The 26,450-nt window shown below is 42.5% G+C and overlaps 1 protein-coding gene across 2 annotated transcripts in view; it reads left to right on the top strand.

Moving 5' to 3' along the window:
- The window catches only part of Cntnap5 (contactin associated protein family member 5), an 801,158-nt gene that overhangs the window by 466,143 nt on the left and 308,565 nt on the right, over positions 1 to 26,450 (top strand). For both annotated transcript variants that reach the window (XM_010637689.2, XM_010637692.2), the window contains exon 11: positions 25,481 to 25,587. In XM_010637689.2, coding sequence (XP_010635991.1) covers positions 25,481 to 25,587 — 107 coding nt within the window. The remainder of the gene's footprint in view (positions 1 to 25,480; positions 25,588 to 26,450) is intronic.

Below are 26,450 nucleotides of genomic sequence, written 5' to 3'. Positions count from 1 at the left end.
TGACTGCCAACAAATATAATTTGTGTTTTTATGAGGAGGACAGTTGCCTTCCTGACCCCTGCTGAACCTTCCAGCTTGATCCTTCCTTTTAGGAAAAAAAAAATCACTGATGGTGCCACTATAATGGGAATGACACCTCCCTGCACACCACCTCCATCAAATATCACCTATAAAATTTTATAAAGATTGACAGACACTGATATGGCCTAGTACTCAGCAAAGGGTCTATGTGGGACTCATTCCCTAAGAACCTTTTTCTTACAGCGGTGCTGCTGGGAAATCTTTGAAGGTCTCTGCCTTGATTTTGCATAGGCAGAAATGGAGGTCACACAGAGGGTAATAAAGCTAGGTATGAAAGCAGGGACTGTCCCCTGGTCCATGCTACTGCACCATAAGGAGGTTTTTCACTGTAATCCTCTTAAAAATCAAACAGTTTAGTTTTTCCCAATAGTGAATCAAACATGGAACCATGTATTCCATTTCCTGCAGCCAAATAAGTTATGAAATGTAGCTTGTTCCCTCCATAGCACTTTCTTTTTCTTCCAAAACATTTTCTTTTAAAAAATGAATCTGCCAAACTCTTTGGTCAAGATTCTTACTTTCTTCGCTTGGGTTTTGGAGTGCTATAAACACTGAAAGTGTGAAGCAGTGTGTTGGATAACCTCCCATCACCAGCTCTTGCTAAAAACCCTCCGGTGTGTGGGAGTTTGTTAAAAACAGTGGATAATATAAAAAGTGTAAGTTGCGGGGGAATACATATGTTTTAGTTCTATCTCTAAAATTGAAAATCTTTGTATTTGGTTCCAGAAAAAGCCATAGTGAGGGCAATGCCCACACAATCTGAGCTCCCCACTCTAAAATGAGAAATGTTACAATATGGCATTCTCCCTGCACTCATGGGATGGGGCCAAGATCAAAACGGGATCTCTTCTGCTTTCTTATTTAACATTTCATGGAGGAAAAGGAAAGGTTATATTTTATGCAATAGAGGCTGAGAAAACGTTCTGTAAATGTTACATCATTTGATTATCCCGACAGTTCCGTACAAGGCCACCAAGTGGCTCTCTGAGTATGTCCCCCAGGCCAGCGGCCCAGTTTCACCTGGCAACCTGTTATGAGTACAAAGTCACTAGTGCTAAACCAGACCTACTGTATCAGACACTTGCCAGGAGATATAGCCTGAAATCTAATAAGTGCCCCAGCTGATTCTGACCTACACCCAAATTTGACAACTGCTGGTTGGTCCCACTATTGCCATTTACGCAGGAAATCACCAGTGCTCAGTGAGGGTCAGTAACTGCCTAAGATCCTATGTTTAGTAATTTAGCCATGATTGAAGTCCACTTTTTGCTGGATTTGTCAATCATAAATGTGCAGGGCTTTTTGCCAAAATCCTAAAGAAGGAGAAGTCACAGGTGAGAGTGCCTACGTAACCAGGAAGGTAAAATGAAATTTTGAAAATAAGATATTTTTCCTTTAGAGACAAAAGGTTTTTCCAATCTTCCTCAGGCCTAGAGCATACAGGGTTACCCCTGCATCTCCTCAGCCCAGATGATAGCACCAGATGCCCAAAGTCCAATTTTATTTCCCTAGTCAAGCCATGGAGCTGTTGGATCCAGGAAGGGTGGAAACAAGCCTGCACTGTCTACTCTCTCACTGCATTTCCTCACCTCATTACTCCTTGCTATAAAAGAACCTAACACACCTATGTGAGGTATTGAAGCTCCTCTCTCCTCAAAGATAGCTTTGAATCAATCCTTTTCTCTTTTTACCAAAAATGACCTCCTTTGACTGAATCACTAGCAAAGGGACCTGAATATATGGTCTCAAGTGGTCCTTAATAGGCAGAACAAAGGGAGGCATTGCAGAGAGTGAGGTTTCAGGAGAAATTGCAGAGAAGGCTAGTTTAGTCAGGACACTCTGCTGCTTCACTGTGGATGGCACGGCTGGGACCAAGAGGGTGAGGTGTTGGACATTTGTTTGTCTAGACTGGAGGCTCACACAGACAGTGGTGGGTAACAGAACTCAAGTCACAGTTAAAGACAGAACTTGCTACCCAACAAAATAGCCCAGAATCTAAATAAAAGGCCCTATCAATAGCTAATTTTTAAATAATATTTTTGTCAGCCAGTACATCTGTGTGTGTGTGTGTGTGTGTGTGAGTGAGTGTGTGCATATGTATATTCTGATACTCACAACACTGCTCAGAGGTGGATAATATTAATATACAAACAGTACAGTTGGAAACTCGTCTGGGACCTCATCATCTTTGGTAATGATATCATTAACCTTATTGCATACATGATGAAATTGAGCCATAGAGACACCAAGTAACTTGGCCAAAGTCACCCTGCCAGGGTGAAGCAGAGCCTGGCAAAAAATGAGGGAGTCTGGTTGGACAGATCGACCCTGTCCTTTTGTGGTGTGCTGCTTCAGACCCTGCAGTGACCCAACAGCCTGCATTCTTCAGCAGGATTGTGAGTAGAAAATGGCATGTTTTCATCTTGTGTTGAAATCACAAAGTTGACTTACTCAGTCAGGGTGAGAAGGGATGTGAACAGAATTAGTGCAATGCCTTGGGAGCCATAGGGGTTACTGTTCAGAGAAACCACAGTCACAACCTTCTGGTGACCCTATTGAGAAACTCTGGAGACAGCTAAAGCCTCCACTAGCAGATGTGGTGTTATCTGGCCTTTTGGGTTGATCTGGGAGTAAAGGAACTATAGGATTAGCCAGAAGTGACTGTTTTGTGAAGGTAAGGCTTGGTAGGGACTGTGCATCTTGAGCTTTTAAGAGAAAGTACTGATCATCTATCTGCTCTTGAATGTCCCATTGCCATATCATACCTCTTTGGGTGTTAATAGGGAAGCAGGGCTTGAGAATCATATACTCCTTGATTTGTCTGGTATGAGTGCTCTTGAAAAGTCCATCTGTGTAATGTCGCCAATCTCACAAGTCTCATTGCGTGTTTCCACAAGGAAAACGTCTCCTTACATTGGAAAAATGGCACTTTTCTTCCAGTCCATGAGGTAGGGCCCCATGCCCCCTCTGACTTATGGAAAATACAGCGTGCCAACCACACTGAAGGAGACACATCATTCTGGCCCATCAGTGATAAGAATCTTCCCCCAGCAACTGGTAATCTGAAATATTGATGAGAAAGACAAAACCACAACAATGAGCTGGGTAAATTATCACAAGCACCTCCAAAGATGAAGGTTTCCTTCCAAGAGCTAATGTTCTGAGACTGAATCATGATGTGCACATTCAGGGAACCTTGAAAAAATGTCTATCAAAATCTATAGATGCCTGGATCCTCTGACCTGAAAGATACTGGCTAAGAAATTCAGATTTTTATATCAAATAAAAGCCATGTAAACTTTTTCTCTAGTTTGAAGCATAAGAAAAAGACTATTTTCAATTCTCAACTCTCTTCTATGAGACAAAAAACATTTCTAAATTAATAATTAGAAGAGAGAGATTCTACCTTATTGATTTCTTCACAGGATCAATATCTCAATAAGCCCTCATCCAACACCCTGATAAGGGCTTTCCATCTGTATTTCCCTACAGAGGCTCCCTCCTACATAACTAATGTCACATTCCACTTTTGCTCCTCTCCATTGACTTATTTTCATTCGGCACTCAAGGCTGAGCATGTATAACTTTTTAATAGTTTTCTTCTGTCCGAAAGGAAACAGTGGTGACCCACTGTAAGCTGCATTTAGAGACACAGTAAGAAGAGACAGGGAGTTTGGTGTTCTGAGTTGGTGAGCAAGCAAGTCTGAGCTGCAACAAAAGGTTCTCGCTTGTTGCTGCTGTGAAAGCTGAATTTAAAATCAGAGCTCTGATTTTTAATTTCATGTGACGGTCTCTGGTGGGAAGGTTGTAGAACCTGGATGCGGCCTGGTGGGTTTATAGTGATGGGGACACAGGAGATGAATAACGGGGTCCACTTGCTCTTCTGTCAAGGAACAATCAGCCTTCACTCTCATGCTCCCCCTTCCCAGAGGGAGCCTCCATCTCCCTGGGCACCAGACTAGGAAACTGACATTAACATAAATTGAGAAACTGGGCTCAGAACAGATTCAAACTGCAGATTCTGAGGTGGTCAACGTCTTACTTCTTACATTTTAGTCCAACTATGGGCATGGTATGCCATTTGACCTCTTTTGTATTTCAGCTTCTTTGGTAGTCAATGGAAGAAATGATACATTTTCAACTGTAAGACAGTGAAACAAAAGCAAGTTGAAATTATTCCCTCATTCTTCTTGAAGTTTTGACAAGGACTAAGAACAGAAAGAAGAAAATTCTACAAGTTAAAAGCAAGAGACAGAAATGGATGGGTCTCTATGTATATTTGCAGGCCAGATTTTAGAAAACCTGTACACAAGCAGAAAAAGATGACAACTTTTGGAATAATTTGCCTACATCCATAACCTGTTTTATGGTTTGGACAAATGATTAATGTTTTCACTTGATTCAAGCTACAGATTTGAAACCTTCCTTCTTGGTTTAACTTCATCTGAAAAAGATCTCTTTGACATGATTTACTACACACTCTGCAGGGCCTTTCTCTCTCAACACTGGAATATACTGTAGACCATGGGCAGATATTTGAGTACCTGGGAAATGCAGAGGAGAAAAAACAAACCTAAAACTGATAGTTCCTTCAGAAAAACGTAATTATGTTGTATCTTATGTCTCCGAAGGTTGCAGTCTCTAAACTCCTGAGGTGTCTAGCAGTTCTAGCACAGCATAAACTTAATCATGAAAAAAATATATTAGAATCACCTCACTGCCTGCTTCTCTCCATACTGAAAAATACAGTTTTGATTTTCCTAATTAGACGGGAGGCTTTGACGTTCAAGTTCATCACATTCGTGGCCCTTAGCCAACTCTGAGTTTATAGATTTGACCACAGGATTTTACTAAGAATTACAGAAACACACTCTGAATGAGCACCCTAGGTAGCAACGTCAGCACCGATACATGCACGTGCGTATTCACGCTACTGGGTATCGGGCATATTTGTCTGTCCTGGGAATCCAAGATGAGCAAGCAGGGACTCTGATCTTAAAGAGCATGCGGTCATCATTGTCTTTCTCCGCTCTCGTCCGACTTGGGTCCTTAGGTCATGGTCTCCTTCTACTATCACAGACCTTTCTTTCATCATCCTCTTGCGTGTGATGCATTTCAGCCTCGCCAAGAACATAATGTCTAATGCAATGAGCGAATTAGACCGCGTCGGACCTCAGATGGCTCCGTGGAAGGACACAGGTAGCCAGCACGATTCCGATAGTTAGGACAAAGTCTGACAGGAAGGCTGGTCTACCTTGGGTATGCAGCAGTATAACAGACAAAAGGGGTGTTGGTAGGATTATCCTCCAAAGCCTGTAAGCAGCTGTTCAGAGGTCACTCCAAATTTTTGTCAGTGAATCTCTCAGAGGTTCGTTCTTTTCCAAGCTTTCTACGGATCTTTGCTTGATGATTCTGAGCTCAGGGTTCTGGCTGCCTGTCCTTCACTGAAATCATTGTTTACTGTGAAGGTTCTAGGGCTAGCAAGTGAAAAAAAAATCCATTTTCCTTAGTTAAAAGCTAATTCTAACTAGAATTTTAGCTAAAAAACAAAGACCCATATTTTCCCCAAACATGAATATCCTGAGAATTCCTCTCTCTTCCATTGCTGCTACTCCGTCCCCGCCTTTCACCATGTTCCTCTTTTGAGGAATATGTCCTCGGCTGCCGCGGTTAAAGGATTTGCTTTCTAGTGAGCCATTGCTGCTCCGGGGTTTATGTGAAGAGACCCACGCACTGAGCAGAGGGTGAGAGGATGAGAGCCTCGGACTGTCAGGGACCTGAGCACACATCAAGGAGAGTATCACAAAGGACTGTGGTTTTCCGTGCTACCAAGTATTTCTTCAAGATCTGTGAAGGAGAAGCCAAGCCTTGATAAAGACCTAGCTCTTTAGAGCCACATAGCACTTAAACCCGATTCTATAATATATTTCTCGTAATGCTCATTAGGTACAATTGGATGGAGGAGACCCATAAGAAGAGCCCCCAGGGTTGATCTCCTACCTGAAATAAAATTTCCATATGCAACTATTTCATTCTCCACAACATAGTGAATTCATAACACAACACATCTTGATAGAATTATCCTAAACGCATAAGCACTTTTTACACAGGGAAATAAAATAGTTGAGAATGATTCTCTTGCACACAATTTGCCTCAAACTGCTCTCCCATTTCCCCAAATGCATTGATTATTGTAGCTCTATCTATTCTCAACATCAGGTTCTGCAGGGCATTTCGAGTGACTTCAGACCAGAAGCATTAAACAGAAGGCTCTGAATCTCCAGTTTGCATCTTGCAGTCCCGAAGGCCTTGCCCCTGTCTTCCTATCTTTCTTTATCTCCTGCTGTATTAATCTGCCATTCCATCTACATGCGCTCCCTGAGCATCTGCTCTGTTTCAGAATATAGAGCACCGCTTTCTGCCTTCAAGATGCTCAAGAGCAGAAGAGCTGCACAAGAAACGTGGAAGCAACGTCTTCGGGAAATTCATGGGTTAGAGAGGAAAAAATTTACATCTCATGCATTTAGACGGGCAAGCGAGAATGAAAACAGGAGCGGAAGGGCAGTTCCAAAAGTGGGCCATTACCAGCCCCAAAGCAACCGATCTCATTCCAGCCCCGAGGCGCTTGCTAGTGTTTTATTTCTCCGTAATCTCTTTCCCTGTTGTTTTCACCCACATCCATCCTATCCATCAAAATCTAGTTCACCTGCTCCACGCAGGCTCTCTGACTGCACGGGTGTTTCCTTACTTGACTGTCTCTGCTACTGTGCGTGCGGATTTCATTTAGCTCCCAACCATAATCGGTACCTGCTTTTTGCCTCCTACGCGAAAGTCCTTGATTCAGCGATGTATTCAATTGAAAGCAGGTGCTTTGCAATGATTTGCTGAATAATTTGAACATTTCACACTTTAGCAGCATTTGCGCACAGTAGCTGGGGATGAACCTCTCTTAGGCGCTTATACAACTCTACAATGCCTCTTGGTGTTGGATATAGAACTGCCTCAAGATTTGGAATAAACATGGGGATGTTTAGAATCTTTGTACACCTAAAACTCTAGAGACAGCTGCCCAAGCTTTAGGAATTAAAGCCCTTTGCCTCTTTCTCATCTTGAAAAGTTTCCAGTGTGGCTTATGCCAAGTAGTGCTCTATTTGAACAGCAAGAGGGCCTAATAAAAGCAACACTGGTGCCAGCTGTCACAGCTCACGTGGTGTTAAGTGCTCCGTCTGTAAGCACTAGCTAGCAAAAGTATTTTTGTTTAGCAGGGCCATCATAAAATTAGACAAGCAAACCATAAGAATATATTTGAGCAGTGCAATCTATAAATAATAGTGGAAGGAAGTATACAAGTGCATTATGTTTATTACAATCTTGTGCTTTAAGAGAAAATAAATGGGGCGCTCTGCAATGGAAGGCAGGCCTGAGGGGAGGCAGCTCTGAGAGACACAGAACATTGCTGGTGATCGTACCAGGATGTCAGCACCTCCTGGCAACGAGATGGGTGCGGAGGAACCTCTGGATTTAGGGCACCTCTGAGGAGCTCCTGCAGGTGGACGGGGGAAAGACTATGTTTACCTCACGTGAGTCAGGCCAAAAAAAAAAAAGTCATTGAAGGGTATCAACTTGTCCTTATACATTTCAGCTGTTTATTATAAAGTGAAGTAGTTGAACAAAAGTTTCATGTGAACCCAAGAAGCAATATTGGAATCATATGCAACCCATACCACATCACTAATTTTCTTTACTTGTTTTTCTTTGTTATTTCTTTTCTAATGTGTCTCGCAGAGGCTCACAAATATTATTGTTTGTTTGGTTGCATCACACTCTAGTATCTTCTAAAATAGGGGAACTATTTTCAACTTTTGCCACATTTCTCCTAACTTTACTTTGCTCAGAAGGAGGAGGAAGAGAAGGCAGGAGTGGGGTAGGATAAGACACACATTTTATCTTTTCTTTTTGAACTTTGCTAGTTTTATACTGGACTCTAACTAATGTCATTTAAGTTTAGGAGAATAAAACAATAGTCCAGGTGTTATGCTAGGGTGTTTTAGTCTTCGACTAATTATCTTGTTCGAGTCTATGCAAAGCAAAATTAAAATATATAAATATAAACTATTCTCATTTCACAAAGGAGGGAACTGAGGTTCACAGGTGTTAAATTACTTTCCAACATCATATAGAAAGCACTTATTTTCCTTAGAAATTAACAAGCCCTCTAGTAACCTGAAAATTAAAGGTAAAGAATGTTGCCCTTTGAAAGTTAAGCTACACATCTATCCAATCTTAATAGATCACTTTGCAGATACTGGGCAGTATTCTCCTGAGGCTAGGCTGTGGCTGGTTTAATGTAAATATTTCCAAAGCAAGAATGAGCCAAATAAAAGTGGGTTAGTAAGAAACCGACTCATAAACAGGAAATTTCACACGTAGAGATGACTGTGATGATGCACTCCATGAAGACCCTGGAGCAGCAGGCACTTCACAGAAGCCCATTTTCAGAAGCAGAACCACATAGGGAACGGTAGCCGTGGCACCAGCTGGGCAGCCCTGTGTCCCCTTCCCTGGTTGCAGAGAGATTGGAAAACTTCCGCTTAGCAATGGCTGAAACTCACAGGGCTGTAATTTCAATATTTACTTCATCAAATCAAATTCTATTGGTCTAGACCTACACCATACCGTGCAACATTTTGTGGTAATGGAGATATTCTGTTGTATGCTATAGAAAACCCAGTCACTGGTGATAACTGAGGGCTTGGAAATCACTATTGTGATTGCAGGACTGAATTTTTCATTTTATTTAAATTTCCTAAACGTAGCTTTAGACTGGCATCAAAATAAAAAATCCCATGACTCTCTCTGCTCTGATTTTAGTTGTAACTCAGAGCCCTTTAATATTTTACAACTCCCTGAAGCTCAATTAAAAGAACAAAACATACTGACCAGTCTGTTGAATATATTGAGCCCCTTGAAAATTATAACTTTCACAGGAAACTTGTGACTTGGGGCTTGCAGTGTCTTTCACCAATCTTTTTGTGGGAGTTGACGGCCTACACTGTAATCCTGGTAACGGATGATGGCTCTGGGAATCTGAAAAGAGACATGCATGGGTTGAGGTCCAGGTTGAGGTCCACTTAGACGGGTCTGTTCTGAAGTTAAGAACCATTTCATGGGGTCTTCACAGCCAGCAAGTGGCTTCACCTGACTTGCTGTATTGGTGCAAATGATCTCCCCAGAAGACACACGCCACACTACGGGGGGTGACAAAACACAGTCTCTAACGCTAGCCGTGGGCCAAGTAACCCTGACATTAAGCATCAACCACATTAGCATGTAGCTTCATATTCTGGAAGGCTTTGAAATCATTTAGAAATTTTCTTATAAATGCCGATTTTTTGACCTCACAATTCTGATTAAGTCCATCTGGAATAGAAACTTGGAATCTGCATTATAGCAAACACCCCGGGATATCTGTAGATTGGTCTTTTAAAAATAGCATGTCAGCAGATTAAACAGACATTTCTTTATTGAGCTCATCATAATATAGTTTCATTCAAATTTATCGTACACAGTGGGGTGCTAGACTCCTGCTTCTGCCTAACGTTAATGGTATTCAGTGGGAAGTGGCTTTCTGTTCAAATAAGTTTGAGAAATGCTTTGTTAAGAAACATTAAATGGGTTTCTTTTCTGCAGAAATTCTGTGAGTGTACGTGTGTGTGTGTGTGTGTGTGTGTGTGTGTGTGTGTGTGAGGGTGCACATGACTATAAACAGTGTAAGAGGGGAATTCATTGGTGGGAGTTTACAATGTCACAAAGACATGACTACCAAGCCCTTTACATGAAACTACTCATCAACATAACCTATCTTTGGTAATCCTATCCTAGAGTTAATAAATCAAAGCAAACAGCAGGAGGCCCTCGAGCTGAGCAATTTGGGAAGGCAGTCCATGTTGTAAACAACAGGCATCCAGAGGTAGCATTACAAAGAGTGGCAGGTCACAAGTAGACGTGAGCCTTCGCTTTTCCCTCCTCTCTACAAAACAAACAGCTCTCCTTTAAGGCCACTCCTTACATCTATTTTCATTTCTATCGGGGAAGGTGTGTGCCTTTGGTTTATTGACTCCCTTGTTTACAGCCTGCCTTTTTAACTTCTGAGGTCCTAAATGACCCACTTGACTCAAGCTTCACTTTCCTGAAGATAAAAATACTTGTCTTAGGAGGTTGTTTCATTGATTTGTTGAGATAATTATTGCAATATCTTTACACTAAGTTTACCTCGCTGATTCTAAAATTTAAAGCACGGTAGAGATGCTTTATTTTACATGCATAAATATTTAGGTTAAATGAGGCAAAAAAAGGGAGAGAACAGAATCGTTCTTCTTTCTACTCCACAGCTCCTTGTGATATGTACCAAATAGACTTCAAGGTTTTGTGCCAAGCTTGATGGTAGGATTGGTGTCAGACAGTATGCAGATCCTAGTCAGTGATTGGGCTCAGAGGAGAAAAAGTGCAGTGAATGAGAAAGATTGCACTGACATCTGCCTTAAAGTAGAAGAAAGAGAAATTCCAAGCTTTCTCATAGCCCCTGAAGACAAAAGCTTAGAAAGAATAAAAGGAATGCTGACTGCCATCATCTAAGAGCTGACATTCGTAGGGCATTCAATCCCAGCTGAATGAAAAGCCGATAATGAATCAAGATTGAACTTTAGGTCGGGGGTTATTTTTGTTGAGGATTTACTTTTGAGATACAATATTTACACTGTGCCTAAAATGACGTAGGACCTTTACACAAGAAGTGACCACGATGATGGGGGAGTAGACCCCTGTGTTAAAATGGGAGGTGCTTTAGAAGCTGCACTAGTGCGGCCTGGGATGTAGCTCAGTGGTTTAGCCGCCTGCCTTGCAAGCTCAAGGAGCGGAGTTTGATCCCTGGTACCCTCACCACCTAAAACAGTAGAAGCTTCACTAGTTTTGTCTGTCCAGGACCTGTGGCCTTGGTCCCCCACCACTACCATGTGGCAGTTTGATATTCTTACCTAAGCCTTCGCCTTGACCTGTGTGGTCTCTTCCTCCCCGCAGACGCAGACCAAACGGCTCGTTCCAGGGGTTCGGGAACTTGGATTAGAGCGCGGATTTCTTTTCGTACCGTGCACTCCTCAGGCCGTACAAGTCAGAAGCTGACAGCCACGTGTGCTTTGAAGAAGGGGGCTGGGACGCAGGGGTGGGAGAGCAGGGAAGAGCCAAGGCCTGGGAAGCAGGGCCCCAGGCTGGATTCCAAGGTCTGGGCACAAATTTCTCAGGCCCAGCTCCATCTTGCTCTCCTGCTGTTGAGAGTTGCTCAGCCCTTGCTTGAGTTCTGCAAGCCCATGTCATCTTCCTTCCCTTACATGGCTAAAATCGGAACTGGATCTTTCCAATGAGTGTTCTCACACAGGAGGCTCAGCAGGCCACACTGTTTGTGTTCTGAAATGAAATGTCGAAGAACCTAAACAAGTTCAAAAGATAAAATGTTCTGGGAGGGAAGGATCTAGTGTTGCCTGTTTTGTGTTCTCCATCGTTTCCATGCATGAGGGGTAGATTTTAGCCCAAATGGAACTCACAGCCTGTTCTGAGAATAAACGCAACGTCGGGGCTACTGGAAGGCCTTCTCTGGCTTTGGCTGGGGCCGTTAGTCATGACCAAGGCCATGAGGAGCCTTGCTGGGCTTTGCTAGGCTGTGGCTAAGGTCTCTTCCCTCACTTCCAAAGCTCCACGGCAGAGCTGTGCAGGAGCAAAGTGCTGGTGGCTGGTCAGGTCACATGAGGAGGCCAGGATTGCTGCCCAGGTCCATGGGACTGAAGGAAGCTTCAAGGAGCAATGATGGAGTATGACCTCTCCAAGCAGCTCTTGTAGTTAACAGTGGAGAATAGAAAAGCAATGGCAGCTCATGAGTGCAGTCACATGCAAACCAAATCCTAATCTTTCTCCACGAAATAGAAAAAACAAAAAAATCAGTCAAAAAGAGAAAAGAAAAACTCAAGAGTCCATGCCTTTATCATAAGAGGTTTGGAAGTGTAGATGACAGCAGTGAGTTCACATGTACCTATTAGCTAATTCTCACAGTCACTGGCATTTGATTTTTGTCTTGATTCTACAAATGAGGAAATGGAGCTCAAAAAGGAATAAATAATTCCAAATGCCACACTGCTAGAAAGTGACAACACTGGGATTTGAACCTGGGTCTCTGGTTTCTAATACACGGGTATTTGGGTGCATCCTGTCACCTCTGTGTCCCTCACTTGGGACACAAAGCACAGTCCCAGGCCTGCAGCCCTCACATGCACACCGTGGTCCCTGTGCTGAGATATGGCAGCCTCGGGCCCAGCTCTAATCTTCTGGCTCTCTAACACCAGCTCCGTTTTACTGGGTGCCATGTGACCATGAAAGTAAAACTGCACCCTGCGTTCTTTAATATTCTTACTGAGTCGGCATCCTGGGTGCTCCAGGTCCTGCTGGTGCCTGTTCACTCCATCTGGGGGCTCGGACCACGGCAATGAACACAGCATAAAGGCCGGCCCGGACAGCACTGATTTCCCCTGGGGGGAAGCTCTAGATGATTCTGGATGAAAGAATTTGGGAGAGATTGACAAGCACTAGTGTAACCTATGCTTTCTTAGCTTCTATTATTTCAGTGGACTTTAATTTTATTTTAATGCAATAAAATCCTCTCATTCAGTGAAATGAAAGTTTAAGTCTATCTGTAACAGAGAAGGTCAATATTTGAAGGTTATATTACATAATCCTACACTTAGTTTTGAAAACATAAAATGCTCTGACCCCAAGGGGTATGACAGAGAGTTTCACAAATGAAGTTCACGCATTCATCTCAGCATATGTTTTAGTATTTAGCTATGTTATTATTAAACATTGAGAAAAATCTTGATTTATACGGAAGAGTAGGTGCCCAGGGATACAAGCTCTGGCTACTTCACTTTGCAATAGCAGATATTTTTCAATTAGACGAATCCAGAACCCGGCAAAAGTAAATCTAATTGCTTTTCTTTGTTTCAGATGTCAAGAGCTGTGTGCATTTCTCACAAATGGAAATGCTAGATCAATGTGTTGTCAGAACTAACACTTCCTGTGATACCCTGGGATTTTGATTTTATGCGCACCTTTTCCCTCGTTCTTCTTTCGTTATCATGCAGCAGAAAGAGCGCGTGCCAGGCAGTTTGTAGTGGACGAAGCTGTGTAGCAGTGCCCTCCCCTCACACACTCTACCCATGTGGGCCTGAGCAGACCTGACCAGACAGCACTGGTGACTCGGGGCATCCTTCCCTATTGATAACACCCCGAAGGAAGTGCGCATGAGCGCCAGGCAGGGGAGAGATCTCCACAAAAGTCCCAAGAGTTTACCGCAGCCCAAGCTGAACATGTTGCCAGTGCAGCGTGTGCTAAAATCTGATACGTAACACATTTAAAAACTGTGCCATTTTGTCTATGGAAGGATTAGAAATTTTTGCAAATAAAACCTAAAGCAAGAGAAGGTGAGGGGAAAAAATGAAGCCTGACAGTTTGCAAACACCCCGAACTGTCTCTCCAGAACAATTCTCACAGACAGGAAGTATTGCTTTTGCTCTTTCCTGTCATCTGGCTCTGCTGTCGCAATTTGTTCAGGGCTGTAGCCTTGGGTTTTGCCTTGCTGACCATATCAGTGCCTTAATTTTAACAAAAGTTTGAGAAGCCCTGAGTCAAACTCTAAAATCATCCCCATTCGGAGTTGGATCTGAGTAATATTCTATAATTTAAGAATAAAAATACCCTAGTCGTCTGAAGTGCTATACCTTCTGTGTATTTCTCGATTGGCCCAGCATTCCAACCAAGGTGCTGGCTCCATGATGCTAAACAAGATCATCCTTTTGCAAGGACACAAAATCCTTTACTGTGCATGAGAGAGAATAACTGAACTAGGTTTTTCTCATAAGAAAGCTTCTCTTTAAATTATATGGTGTATCTCCATCCTGATGTAGCAGTTCTAGGCCACTGAGATAAATGGATTGATTAGAAAAACTGAATTCTCTCCTTTCTACTCAGTTTCTGACACCAAACAGCAGGTCTCCTCTGTGAATGTTTGGATACATCTCGTTTTATTTTTGAAAGTAAAAGGGATGCTTCTTGCTAGCAAGGCAGTGAGCGACATTTCACACCCCTAGATTGCTTCCCTTATTAATAAGATTGGAGTGGAGGATGCCGATATGCTGATAAATTCTTTATTCACCAGTTTCTCTGCTTTGAAAGGTGGTCTTTAAAGACCCCCGAGTACAGCTTGACTGTGAACTTGGGTTTGCAGTGGGGCAGAGGGAGACTTTTCCCTCCATGTAATGGGGTGGAGGAGGATTTTCTTGTAGTGGGGCAAGAAAGCATCAGCAGCAGTACAGGGGGAAGCCCGGGGCTGAAGCTAGAAGCGCTGCCTCAGACCGAGTAGGTCTCTAGGGTCTGTCCAGCACTGCAGCTCTGTGACCACCTCTGCTTGTTCACCACTGGGATCTGCCCATCATTAATCCGCAGCTGACTTTCTGCTGTGAGCCAGACCCTGGAACATTTAGGAAACTGACTTCTGACACTTTTCTTTTTATTCACTTTAATTTCTTAATGTCTGCATCTGCTGTAATTACAACAAATTTCAATTATAATGAAGATCCAACTGTGGGGGTAAAACGGGATTATGGTAATTGTTAGTATGGAGAGGCATAGAAATAGGTTTCAAAAGCTTTCAGAGCAGCTATCTGACCAAAACAAGATCAATACAGTGGGCTGCTAATTAAAGGGAACAGACAAAGGAACACAACCTAGCTGATTTTTAATGTATGAGCTTCATTAACAGCTTACGTTAGTCAGCTTGCATTTTGAGGACTATTGAAATGTTTTGTCCTTCTGTCTCTAAGGCAAGTATAGAGAATTAAAGCTGACCTTCAAGTGTACAAAGAGACGAGAATTCTTAAAAGGGGGAGCAGAGGGCACAAGTACCTTCAGATTAAGTTAGACAGAAGTGTTTTTCTGAATGTTTGAACATCTGGGAATTTCAGAAACCTGCCAATAAGTGTCCTATTCATTTCAGTCTGTTATGCAAAACAGACAAGTGGGAAATTTACCACGAAGGCAAACATAGTTCCAAATGTTTTAATATAAATAAGCTGAATGTTTTGAGTCTAATATACTCCTTACAAATGACTTCCTGTAGCTATGTTCAAGTTGAGGATGGGAGGGGCAACTTACATTTTAACAGGACAGGTGTCAGGCACAGTGTTAACCACTGTGCTTTTTTGGATAGAGGCTCTTCTTCTTGTAATTTTTAACAGGCACCTTTTAAAATTTACATAGATCAATAGATGCCTGTACCAAATGGTGATCATTAGGAATGTATTACCAAATGGGCTTTGGCCCCAAGAAGCAGGGGCCTCACTCATTTAATTATTTCTAGAGTTTAGTGAGGGAAGCAGACTGGGTTTGGTGCCTGCTCTTCTCTCCCTGGGGAGATGGGACCTCACTGAGCCTTGGGGGTTTATATGGAGAGGCGCCTCAGCTGCGCACCTTGTGGTCACTACGGAGCTGAGTTCAGGCAGGATCCCAGGGTGGGCCGGTTCCGGGCAGGTCACTGAACATGGAGGCTGTCGTAGAATCGCAGTGCCCATCTTTCCAGGCGCTCTATGCTCCTCTCTGACCTGGACCTTTTCCCTTGTCCTGCTGGCCTTCTCTCCAGGCTGTTGTTAACATGTATTTAAACGGTAGGGCTCCTGCTTCTTAGAGACCGTTTACTACTCAGAACGAGTGCTCAGAATAAGTAGTAAATTGCTTTTGTCTAATAACAAAATAAAATACGTGTGTATTAATAAACAAGTCACATGCTGTGTAACAATATTTCAGTCAATAGCAGGCTGCACATGTGGTGGTCCCGTAAGATCATATAACCAGCCAACTTGGAGCCACCTTAATTTATTCATATACATTACATGATGTTTGCGTGATACATTCACCCAAAGAAATACTTTTTCAGAACTGTCACCAATCTTAAGTACGACATGACTGAATGCATGCTTTTCCTTTCAGTCTCATTGTAAAAACCACGAGCAACCCAAAAATATAAAAATTGAGATGGTAACTTCTATTCCCACATTTAACCACTAGTAACAGGTTACAGACTCACTGTTTCTCGCTCCAGACCTGATTTTCTCTATATAACAGCAATAATAACAACAGCAACTACACATTTTACTCTGCATCTGCCTTTTGTACTTACTAATGCGTGGTACCTGGAAGGACATCTGGATGGAGCCCTTTCTTTTGGTTACCTCATAGCATTCTATGGTGTGGGTATACTGTTTATTTCTCCATTCCCAAAATGGTGATGATCCATTTTATTTTTAACAGTTATTTGCTTGTTTGTTTATTTGTTTGTTTGCTTGTTTGTTTGAGACAGGGTCTCACTATGTAGTTGAGACTGACCTGGAACTCACTATGTAGCCACGGCTGGTCTCGAACTCACAGCGATCCTCCTGCCTCAGCCTCCTGAGTGCTGGGATTACAGGCGTGTGCCACCACGCCCAGCAATTTTTACAGTTATTGATGTTAATAATGTTACAGATGATTTTGTGTATGTGAGAAAATACTTCTGTGACATTATTTCATGAAATAGAATTCTAGCTCAAACCAGGAATACAGTTCATGCTTTGGAAATGCTACTGCGTCAGTGGTGACCCTTACACTTTGCTGAAACAGAAAGCAAGGTGACATGAGACCCGTGGTAAAAACCATTAGAGGAAATTGTGTAACAGGAGAACTAATAACCAGAAAACATAAGGGAAATCTGTCAAGAGAAACAACGCAAATAAGATGAAGTGAACTTTCTCCTGTAACTTTCAAATACTGAGAAAAGTAAAATCCAAAATTGCCCGGATTTGAGGAAAAAGATTCACCTAAATTCCATTTAGGGGAGTTCACGGTTGAATTTGACTAAGAAATTAAACCTAATACCTGTTATTTTCACCAAAAATACTCAGTAGAATAACAGAGGCTTAGAGAGATACAGGAACTAAGCAGACTCAGTGTTTGAGCTCTGAAAATGAAACTGGTCCCTGAGGTCAAGCTCTCCACACTGTGCAGACCCTGAGGGTAGGGTGGGAGGGCTCCTAAGGGGCCCCTCCAAAGCGATTGTGGTTGCCTTGGGGCAGTGTATGGCTAACAGTTGGGTAGGTCTGCTTTGGGTTTTTAAACAATAGTACTGAATGCCTTAGATTTACAAAATTAAAACCCCGCCCCTTCCTTTCTTCATTCAACCTCCACAATGTTTTCTGTTGGTAGTTCTCGAAGATTTTAGCAAGGAAGTCCAATGTTTGAAGTTGTTTAGTACTGTTTTCTTGTTATTGAAGTAAATACATTAGAATGTTTTAAAATACATATAAAGTACGTCGCATTTACTATATAAACGCTTCAGTTGGCTACATTAACAAATAGAATGCCATACATACTTATAAAAGTCGAAATCCAGAAAAGGAACCTTTAACTTCAGCAAATTTAATTCTACCTTAAGATTTTAAAGCATATGTCCGTTGTTTCATTCAACTATAAACAGAAGTCTTGTGAATAAGTCTTGTTCATTTAAACAGTGAGAGTTTGAATAGGCTAAATAGTTTGTTTAGCTTGTAATGGTAGGGTACATGGTCCAATGGAAAGCAAGCAAAACCTAATATTATTTTAATGTTAGTATTAAAGACCAGGAAGGAACCATGTTAACTCAGATAAGCTAAAAACCTCTAGTAAAAGGCTGTGTCCTCTGAAAAAGTAAAATTCAGTAACAGGGCAGGGCTAGGGTCTACCTTTCTGGCAATTCTTTATTTATTTATACCAGGATCAAACTCAGGATCTTGCGCTTGTGAGACAGTCACAAGGCCACTGTTTTTTAAAATTCACAAATTAATAACGAGAAGGGGATGACAATAAAATGGAAACCTCCACTGTAGAATGTGTAGATTTGTATATCATGCTAACTATACAGTAGGCATATGTTCTATTATATACTGTATCTAGTTACTTATTTTGAATTAATCCATTTGCCACATTGCTAGTGCCTTTTTCGTACCAAAGATACCTTTAAGAAGTCTAAACTGACCCCCTCAGTGACTATTGAGTGTCTCAAATTAGCAAGCATGTTCTGTACAGCCGCATCCTTTTGTCAAAGCAGAAATGAGGCTCTCCAACACAGGCGTAGAGCTGGCTTGTAAAGAGACAGCCTCCTGGCCGTGGCAGAGGGCAGATGCACAGTGCTAGGGTTTGTAGACTTCAGTCACGGTAGCTGAGTTCACCTTTGTGACCGTGTCTCTTCCTACTTGGGCAAGTTATTTATGCTCATCTTGTCTCTTCTTCAACTATAAGGCAGAGAAAACGGTAGTGTTAAAACCAGAAATGAGAGGTGATTGTGAGTATGGCTCAAAGTCAAATTTCAAGGTTACTGATAATGTAAAGCCTTTGAGCAAGCCAAGATCAAAGGACCTCAGGAGAGAGATTTTTAGGAAACTACGTAGAAAAAGAATGCTTGGTTAAAAGTGGTTAGAATGGACCAGTTATCCATCTTTGAGTATCTGATTAAAGATAATAAGAACCATAGCCAGCTGGACGCGTGAGTTTAATTTCCTAGTAGATTTGTTATACCATCAAAATCTATCAGAAATCATACAGAAATTCTGTTAGGAGTGCTAGGCATTGCCGCAAAGGAACCCCAAGTTTCATCACACCAAAGTGTTCTGCTCTGACCACATTTGGGAACTATTGTCTGAGTACTTTCATGGTAAGGTTGTTAGAGCCCAATAGTACCACTCAGCAGGCAGTAGTCACAAGGAGCCACACCATAAGCTTGCATCCCTGAAGAGCCAGAGGGTGGAGGAGCCAGATCCTGGATCCAGTGAGCATCTCTGCTCAGAAACTCAACTCCTTCCCCGTATCTTAATTGTCCCTCACCTGTCACTGCACACAGGGTCTTCTTTCCTCTTGTTATCATGTCCTCTCCACTGAAAAAACTAGAGAGCCTAATAACAGCCCAGATGAAACTCTCTCGACTCATCTCTTTCGCACTTTAGCTCTTGATACTCTGTTCAGCAATAGACAGGTACTGAACCAGTGACTGAGCTCACCTACGTGGAAGCTACTTAGACCAGGGTTAACTGACAAGGCCCAGCTATGAGACAATGGATTCAGTTGGCTCTTGCTCCCAGCAATGTGTATTGCTTCATCCCCTTGATAACTTTGTAGTTGAATGCCTACCCTGTTAACTACTTCGGCCAAGTCTGTGAATGTACTAGGCAACATTTCTTAATGAGAAGGAAATGCCTGACTGTTATTGTTTATATCTAGATGTCCCCCTAAAGCCTCATACAGTCATAGGTGGGACCTTTGGAAGGTGGTGGGTTATGGAAATGTATAGCTGACATGCTGTTAGGTAAGTTCTGCTTGCAAGAAGTGGGTCACTGAGGGTGAGGCAGGAAGAGTTTATCTTCCTCTCCCACTCCTCCTTCACTCCCTCTGCTTCTTGTATACCATGCTGCAAGTACCTCTCAGCCAGAAGAAGGCTCTGCTATGCTGACCTGCCTTGGAGTCACCTGACTGTGCATGGAAACATCCAGGAGCTGTGAGCCAAAATAACCCCTTCTCCTTTTAGTTACTGGTATAGGCTATTTTAACCAAGCAATGAGGAGAGTGACTAAGACACTGACCCAGAATACTTATGAAGAAAGAGAGGTTTGTTTGTCTCATAGTTTTGGAGACCAAGAATGCACATAGCTTATTGTCAGCTCCTCAAGGGCCCCTCTTAGCTGCCTCACCCTGTGGGGTGGATGGCAATGGTGGGAGAATGTGTGGGGTCAGTAAATGATTACAGCTCCACCAGGACCTGGCCAGACTTGCTTGTGAGGACTCAAGAGATTGCATGACAATCGCCTTCAGGAACATGGCCCTGCAAAACAAAAACCTCTAGGTGGGCCCCACCAGGAGATTCCACCAGTCCCCAGTAGTGCCACACTGGGGACAGAGCCCCAATTACAAAACGCCCTCAAAGGATACCCAGAGCATATCCTAATCTCGTAGCAGCAAATCCAACAGGCAGGGATACTGTTATGGAGATGGAATTCTTTTGCAAGAGAACAAATGACAAATCATGAACATAATGCATTAGTGGAGGATTTAGTGTGTTAGAAGATAACAGGTGCTAAGTACAAAACAGAATAAATAGGGTAAGGAAAGGGGATTGGCAGTGCCCATTAAGGATGGGCAGCGATTGTAATAGCATCATCACGAAGATTTCCTTAAAAAGGTGACATTTGAACAGAGACAAGAAGGAGGTGGGGAAGGAATCATCTGGGGGTGTGGAAAAAGTTTTCAAGGCAGAACAAACAGCGATGCAAACTCCTTCTTAAGAAAACACCTCTTGTAGGTTTTGGGCAACAAGAAAGAGGTAGGATCAGATTTAGAAAAGTGAGAAGAGCAAGGATGAGTTCAGACTTTTAAATGGTGGTGCCCATCTCTTGGGCTGGTTGTTTGGAGGTTGTTGCCTTTTGAAAATTTGTTACATGTTTGCCATGCTTAATGATTACTTCCCGTGTGGGGAGTTGGTATAGGTATGTAACACATTTGAATTCGTTTTCCCTCATCTCTTAGGCCCCCTTCCTTGTGCCAAGGTTGTATGCTTTTACCCTGAATACATGAATGTGCCATTGCAGAGATTTTTAGTGGGATTTTCCTCAGGTGTGAAAATGCTTCCTCTCTCTTTTGAGTAGGTGCTAAGTAAAGGGATGCAGGGTAGAAGCTGGAGGGCCGGTTATCTGACAGTCTAGCTGTTCAGGAAGGAGCTGTTGGTGGCTCCTAGCAAGCAGTATTAGGAGACGTAGAGGCAGACTCTCAGATTCAGGACAGGTTCTAAAGGCACACTCCACAGTACTTGCTCACGTCTCCTACGTGGGCTTTGAGAGCAGAGGAAGAACCTCAAGTTTGGGGTGTGGACCTTGGCAAGGATGGTGTTGTCATCAACTCTGAAAGCACAGCAGGTTGCAGCCATGGCCAGCCAAGAGATTGAAAAGTCAATTTTGGATGCACAGATGTTGGACACACAGGTGGCCCTATGCATCAGACACCAGAAACATGAGTCTGTAATTCAAGGGTGAGGACTGAACTCAAAATGCGTATTTCGAAGTTGCATATGTGAAGTGATGAAAGTTACTTTGTTACTTAGTAATCTGATTTTTATTGAAGAAAATGTATTTCTGCTGTGAAGCTTTCCACATTCAAAGCGAGCAGAATTCATTTCGGCAAACTAACTTGAATCTGGCTGCTTTTGCAAGGCTTTTCCCAAGCTTTGCCCACTCTTAACTTCTGCTTGGCACCAGGTAAAGCTAAGTTTCAGCAAACAGAGGAAAACGACCACCCTGATCTTTCTCCAGGAGGATGCGGGGTCCCTTGTCTCTTCCTAATGCCAATGGAACAGAACTGTACTGTGTCAAGTGGCTCCCCGGGATACTGAAGCTGGACTCTGTTTCAGTTCTCTGAAATTCTTGCTTACAGTTTTCCAAGTGGACCAGCCTGTGATAAGCCCTGGCTGGCTTGAACTAGCACCTTGTCTGTCTGCGTTGTGTCTGCATAAATCTGCCCACCTCACCGATTACCTGCGTTGTCCACAGCGCCACATAACAACGATCCTCTTCCTTTAGAAGAAGTCGGAATTTGAAGGAAAATTGTCCATACTCATATGACAGCAACTGCTACCCTTGTGACATCGTTGGTTTTCCCCCTTCCGTTTCTACCCTCTCTGCCTTCTTTTTCAATGTTTCTTGTCATCTCTCTTAAGGTCATGTACTCTGCTTTCACACAAAGGCAAAACAGATGGCAGTGGGCCTGCCATGTTCCTCAAGTCTTTGCTGAACAGATCGCTGTGTCGGCTTCTCTGGGCTCCTGGGGAGCATGAAGAAAGCTGTTACACTCGTGGGCAACACCACGAACCAAAGGAAGTCACATCTATCCACAGCCAGCTGCATCTGCACATCATTAGGATTGCGGCAGATAGGTGTTCGGAGTGATAACTGCCTAGCAATTGGAATTAAAGGCCTTATGTGTTCAGATGATGACTATCCTCCCATTTAAGGATTTCTCTCCCCTTAGGAGCTCTAAGCCATTGCCTCTGTGGGTTCTTCTTTTAGTGCACAGTTTTTACCACTTGGAGAGAGAAAAGAAACCAAAAAAACAATCCAACACTTAAAATGAACTGATGAAAGAATCTGGAAATTATACTTGTAAAACTGCCCCTTTTAAGTGAACACATTGGGCTTATGCATCTCTTCGTTTGAATGTCTGCCGTACAGATGGGTTTTCCTAATCATGGTGCACCTTGAACCAAAATGAACCAAGATCCAAGCAGTGCTACAAGCAGTCATTCATTTCTTTTCCATTCTAAGACTATTAGATTTCCCCTAACCCATTTACTCTTTTTTCCTTCCAGAAACATATCATCGGTTCTTTTCAATTAACAAATGAATTTCTAGCCTAGATTTTCAGTGGTGAATTGACTTTATTATCTGTGATATCAGGTCCGTCCGAGGCTTATTAAAGTTGTGTCAAAATGCCTAGTGTTTCTGATAGCTTCCTCCAAGAATCCTCCTGCGTGCACACATAGACTTGGTAGCCTTGAGTTTTAAGGTATTTTGTTGTGTATGCTATAGGAAAAAAAGTATATTTTTATTTATTTTGTAATGGTGAGATGCCATCTTACAAAAAGTTACAGTTCTATTAGTTGAAAGTAGCAAAGTTACAACTTTAGCCATGCTGGATAAAATTGGGATTTTTCTGGAAAAAGTATTGGTTTATTTCACAGAATCCAATAAAGGTGAGAACAGCCAGCTGTCAGGAGATGTAGGGCTGTAACCAGATCGTCTCAAATACAACAGAGATCAAACAAGCAAATACTGCCCCACTGACTCTCTCCACTTCACCTTTCTTTGTGAGTGGCAAATCAGCAATTTTCTTTTTGACTTTTTGAGGATGACTAAAACCAGGGCCACTGAAAACTTCTGAATTTTTCATTTTCTAATATCCACCAATAAATAGATAGTACCCTGAATTTTCCTGTATCCAAAATGCAAGAACTGCAGGACAGAGTCTCTCTCCTTTTGCTTAGCTTTCCATTCTTAAAGCAATAAATGTTTCATTGCCAGAGGTGGGCAAGAATGATTATTTTCTAATTATGGATTCCTTAGGTGCGTTTGGAGAGCATAGAATGTAATGCAAGGTAACGTAGAAAGGTCACAGAAGAATTTGGTCTCCTTAGAGGACAAGAAACAAGGTGAAAGGTAACCTGCTAGGTAAATGGTGCACGGGTGCAGATGAACTAGGATCGCTCCACAAGGTTCCTGCAGGCCAGATTCCGAGGAGAGCCCTTAGCTGAACGGTGTTGAGAAACAACAGGCCAGGATGATCCAGCCTCCCACACAGCACAGCATCAGTGGAGGGCAAGGACTCCGGCCATGTTAATGCCAAGCCTGCTCCCTTTTCTGTCCACCGAGACACTGAGGAGCATTGGTGGCCATCCAGAAGAGCTGTGGGATTTGGAGAAAGGAGAGAACCACTTTTTCTTTGCTTTCTTGTTTGTCTGGTTTTGGTGAGTGCATCCCATAGCAAAATTCTTAGGTTCTTTTTTTATGCCCCTGTTCTTTAAGCCACAGTTAGGCCCCATGAAGCTATCATCAAGCTTTCTCCAAATACAAGCCCTGTCACCATAAGTGCATGATTGCTGTGCTGAGCAGAAAATTTCTAATAACAAGTCTGAACATACGTGGGAATATTACTGTCTGGGATTTGAAGCAGACATTGCTAAAGGGTTTCCTTCCTATGGAGAACATTTAGAGCACATCATTTTAGGTTTGCTGGCCTTGGATTCTCAGTGGCTCCACAATGAACCTATTTCTTGTGGTTTCCCACTTTGCTGAATGAAACATTATTTGCATCCTCTACCTATTTAAGTTTGTAAATTGTTTTGCCTTTGCACTCTCAGACTCAATGTAAAGATTGTTTTCCAAAGTTCCACTTGTTATCATTGCTTTTCCCTTAATTTTATTCGTTATACCAGTTGAAAACTTGCCAGGTCCCCTGGAAGGGGAAGGGCTGTGGCAATGTTGACCCAGGTACACACGAGGTGCCAGTTACCATGCAGGGAGCTGCTCAGCTAGGTGTGAGTTGACATGCTGCCTGGAAACTCCACGGTTTACACAGCAGAAATGAACTTTGCTCGCATTTCCAGTAGCTTAAGTAACTTCTAATATATTTCTATCTCACTCTTTCTGAAATTTATTAAGTTCTTGCTTTCCATTTTATAGTCACGATTATATGTTGCATTTTTACTTAATCATGTCCTGATCTTTTATCATGATTTTTATGCACATTATATGTACCAGCTCATCAGAATTCATTAATTTTGTAATGTTTCCCATGGAATAGTTTTGTGTTTGGCCTTTCCGGAATTAGTATAAGCAGTCTTCAAATTTTGAACAATATCCATAAGATTGCACCATCTAAGAATGATTGCAGGCTCAAATTACAGAAATGTTAAAGAATTTTTGATACATGTTATGAAAATAGTTTCTGCGAAAGACATACGTGGTAAAGGCTATCTTTGAGATTGGTATTGGCACTTACTTTTATACTTAGGACTAAACCCGGGAACTTGGGCATGTTAAGCAAGATTTCGACCACATGACCAGCCCCTAGTATATCTTATTTTAGAATTTTGTCTCCTTAGATTGTCCCAGATAATCCGGAATCCTAAGCCTCTCGAGTAGCTGATGTATTAGACCTGTGCCACCCACCAGCGTCACTGTAAACAAATGGAGAAACAGTCCCCCACGCTACGTAGACTGCCATCTTTTTTTCATGTTTCAGGCTGTGTAGTTTAAGTTGGCTTCCTCCTCCTTTCCCAGATACAAACATGTAGAGAGTAACTTCACTCATCTGTCTCTCCCTCTTTCTTTCACACAGTCCAAAATTTTCCAAAATATAAAATTATAATCTTTACATACTTCTACGATAAATGAAAAACCTACGGGATTCTGACCACTTCATTTGAACTTGAATTTCCACGTGCGCTTGCTGCAGCATTGTGGCCCTTAACTCAGGTGCCTGCCAGGTCTGAGACGTCCATCACCCCGTGCTGCCAGGGAATCCACCTGTTGTGGCTAAATCATAGGGTCATTTTCATCTCAGGTAGCTGTGACTGAAGCACATAAATATAGCAGACCGATTTCTATTATGGGTTCATACACTTGGGCATAAAATATCTTTGCCTTTCTCCTTATTTCAACTGATTTGGTTTATTTTGCTTTGCTTTATCTCCAACTAGGTGTTTACCAAACTATTGTGAACATGGAGGAAGCTGCTCCCAGTCTTGGATGACCTTCTACTGCAACTGCAGTGACACAGGTTACACCGGTGCCACCTGCCACAACTGTGAGTGGACCCCTAGTCACCATAGTGGGTTGGGCAGAACTTCAAGGGCGCCAGTGCTACTGCCAAGTTGTGTTCACCATGACAAGGGCACCTTATACTCATTCTTTCAGGATGTGTCCTCTGAAGGGATATGCTATGCCACGCACTGTGGGAGGCAGAAAGGACTTATGGACGAGCCACATAGCTATGGAGTTTTTGCACAGCTGGAAAGGCAGACAGGAAGTGAGATAATGGCAATGCATTTGGATGTTGAGACAGAAGTAAAATGATAAGAAGGACACACAGGGGAGATGTACACGGACAATTTCAGCATCTTGCTGGGTTAAGTTATGCTTCTGTAATAAAAAGGATATCAGTAGTTTGAGTGACATTTGGCAGCATCACAGCTGTGTCACACACCCATCAGTAGGTCTTCCGCACTGTCCTCTTGATGATGGAGGTTCCAGCTTTTGTACTCTTGCCGTGGCAAGGAGAAGAAAACTCAGCTCAGTATATGCTACCTTTTAAGAGTGTCTACCTCACGATGGCAAATGTTCTTCCTGATCACATTGCATTTTCCAGATAAAGTCATACAGTTTCACACTGTGGGGTCCACAGTGCATTCATACTATGGGATGTTAGAGAGCAGAACCTGAGCACTGGTGATACATTCTGATTGCTCTAAGTACAAGACTCGGGCTGATCCTACAGTAGAGGTGTGGCTGGAAGACGAGAAGACAAAGGACACTAACAGCAAAGGGATGAAAGAAGCAGTAAAACATAAGGGTCTTCTGTAGAAAGTTTCAATCTGGATGGAGGCAATGGATCTGAAGAGAGTTGAGAGAGAGAGAGAGAGAGAGAGAGAGAGAGAGAGAGAGAGAGAG

The sequence above is a fragment of the Fukomys damarensis genome, unplaced genomic scaffold (genome assembly GCF_012274545.1).
Source record: "Fukomys damarensis isolate Sample0158 unplaced genomic scaffold, DMR_v1.0_HiC HiC_scaffold_29, whole genome shotgun sequence".
Classification (NCBI taxonomy): Eukaryota; Metazoa; Chordata; class Mammalia; order Rodentia; family Bathyergidae; genus Fukomys; species Fukomys damarensis.
The sequence above is the reverse complement of the archived record's forward strand: the minus strand, read 5'-3'. Positions and strand labels throughout refer to the sequence as shown.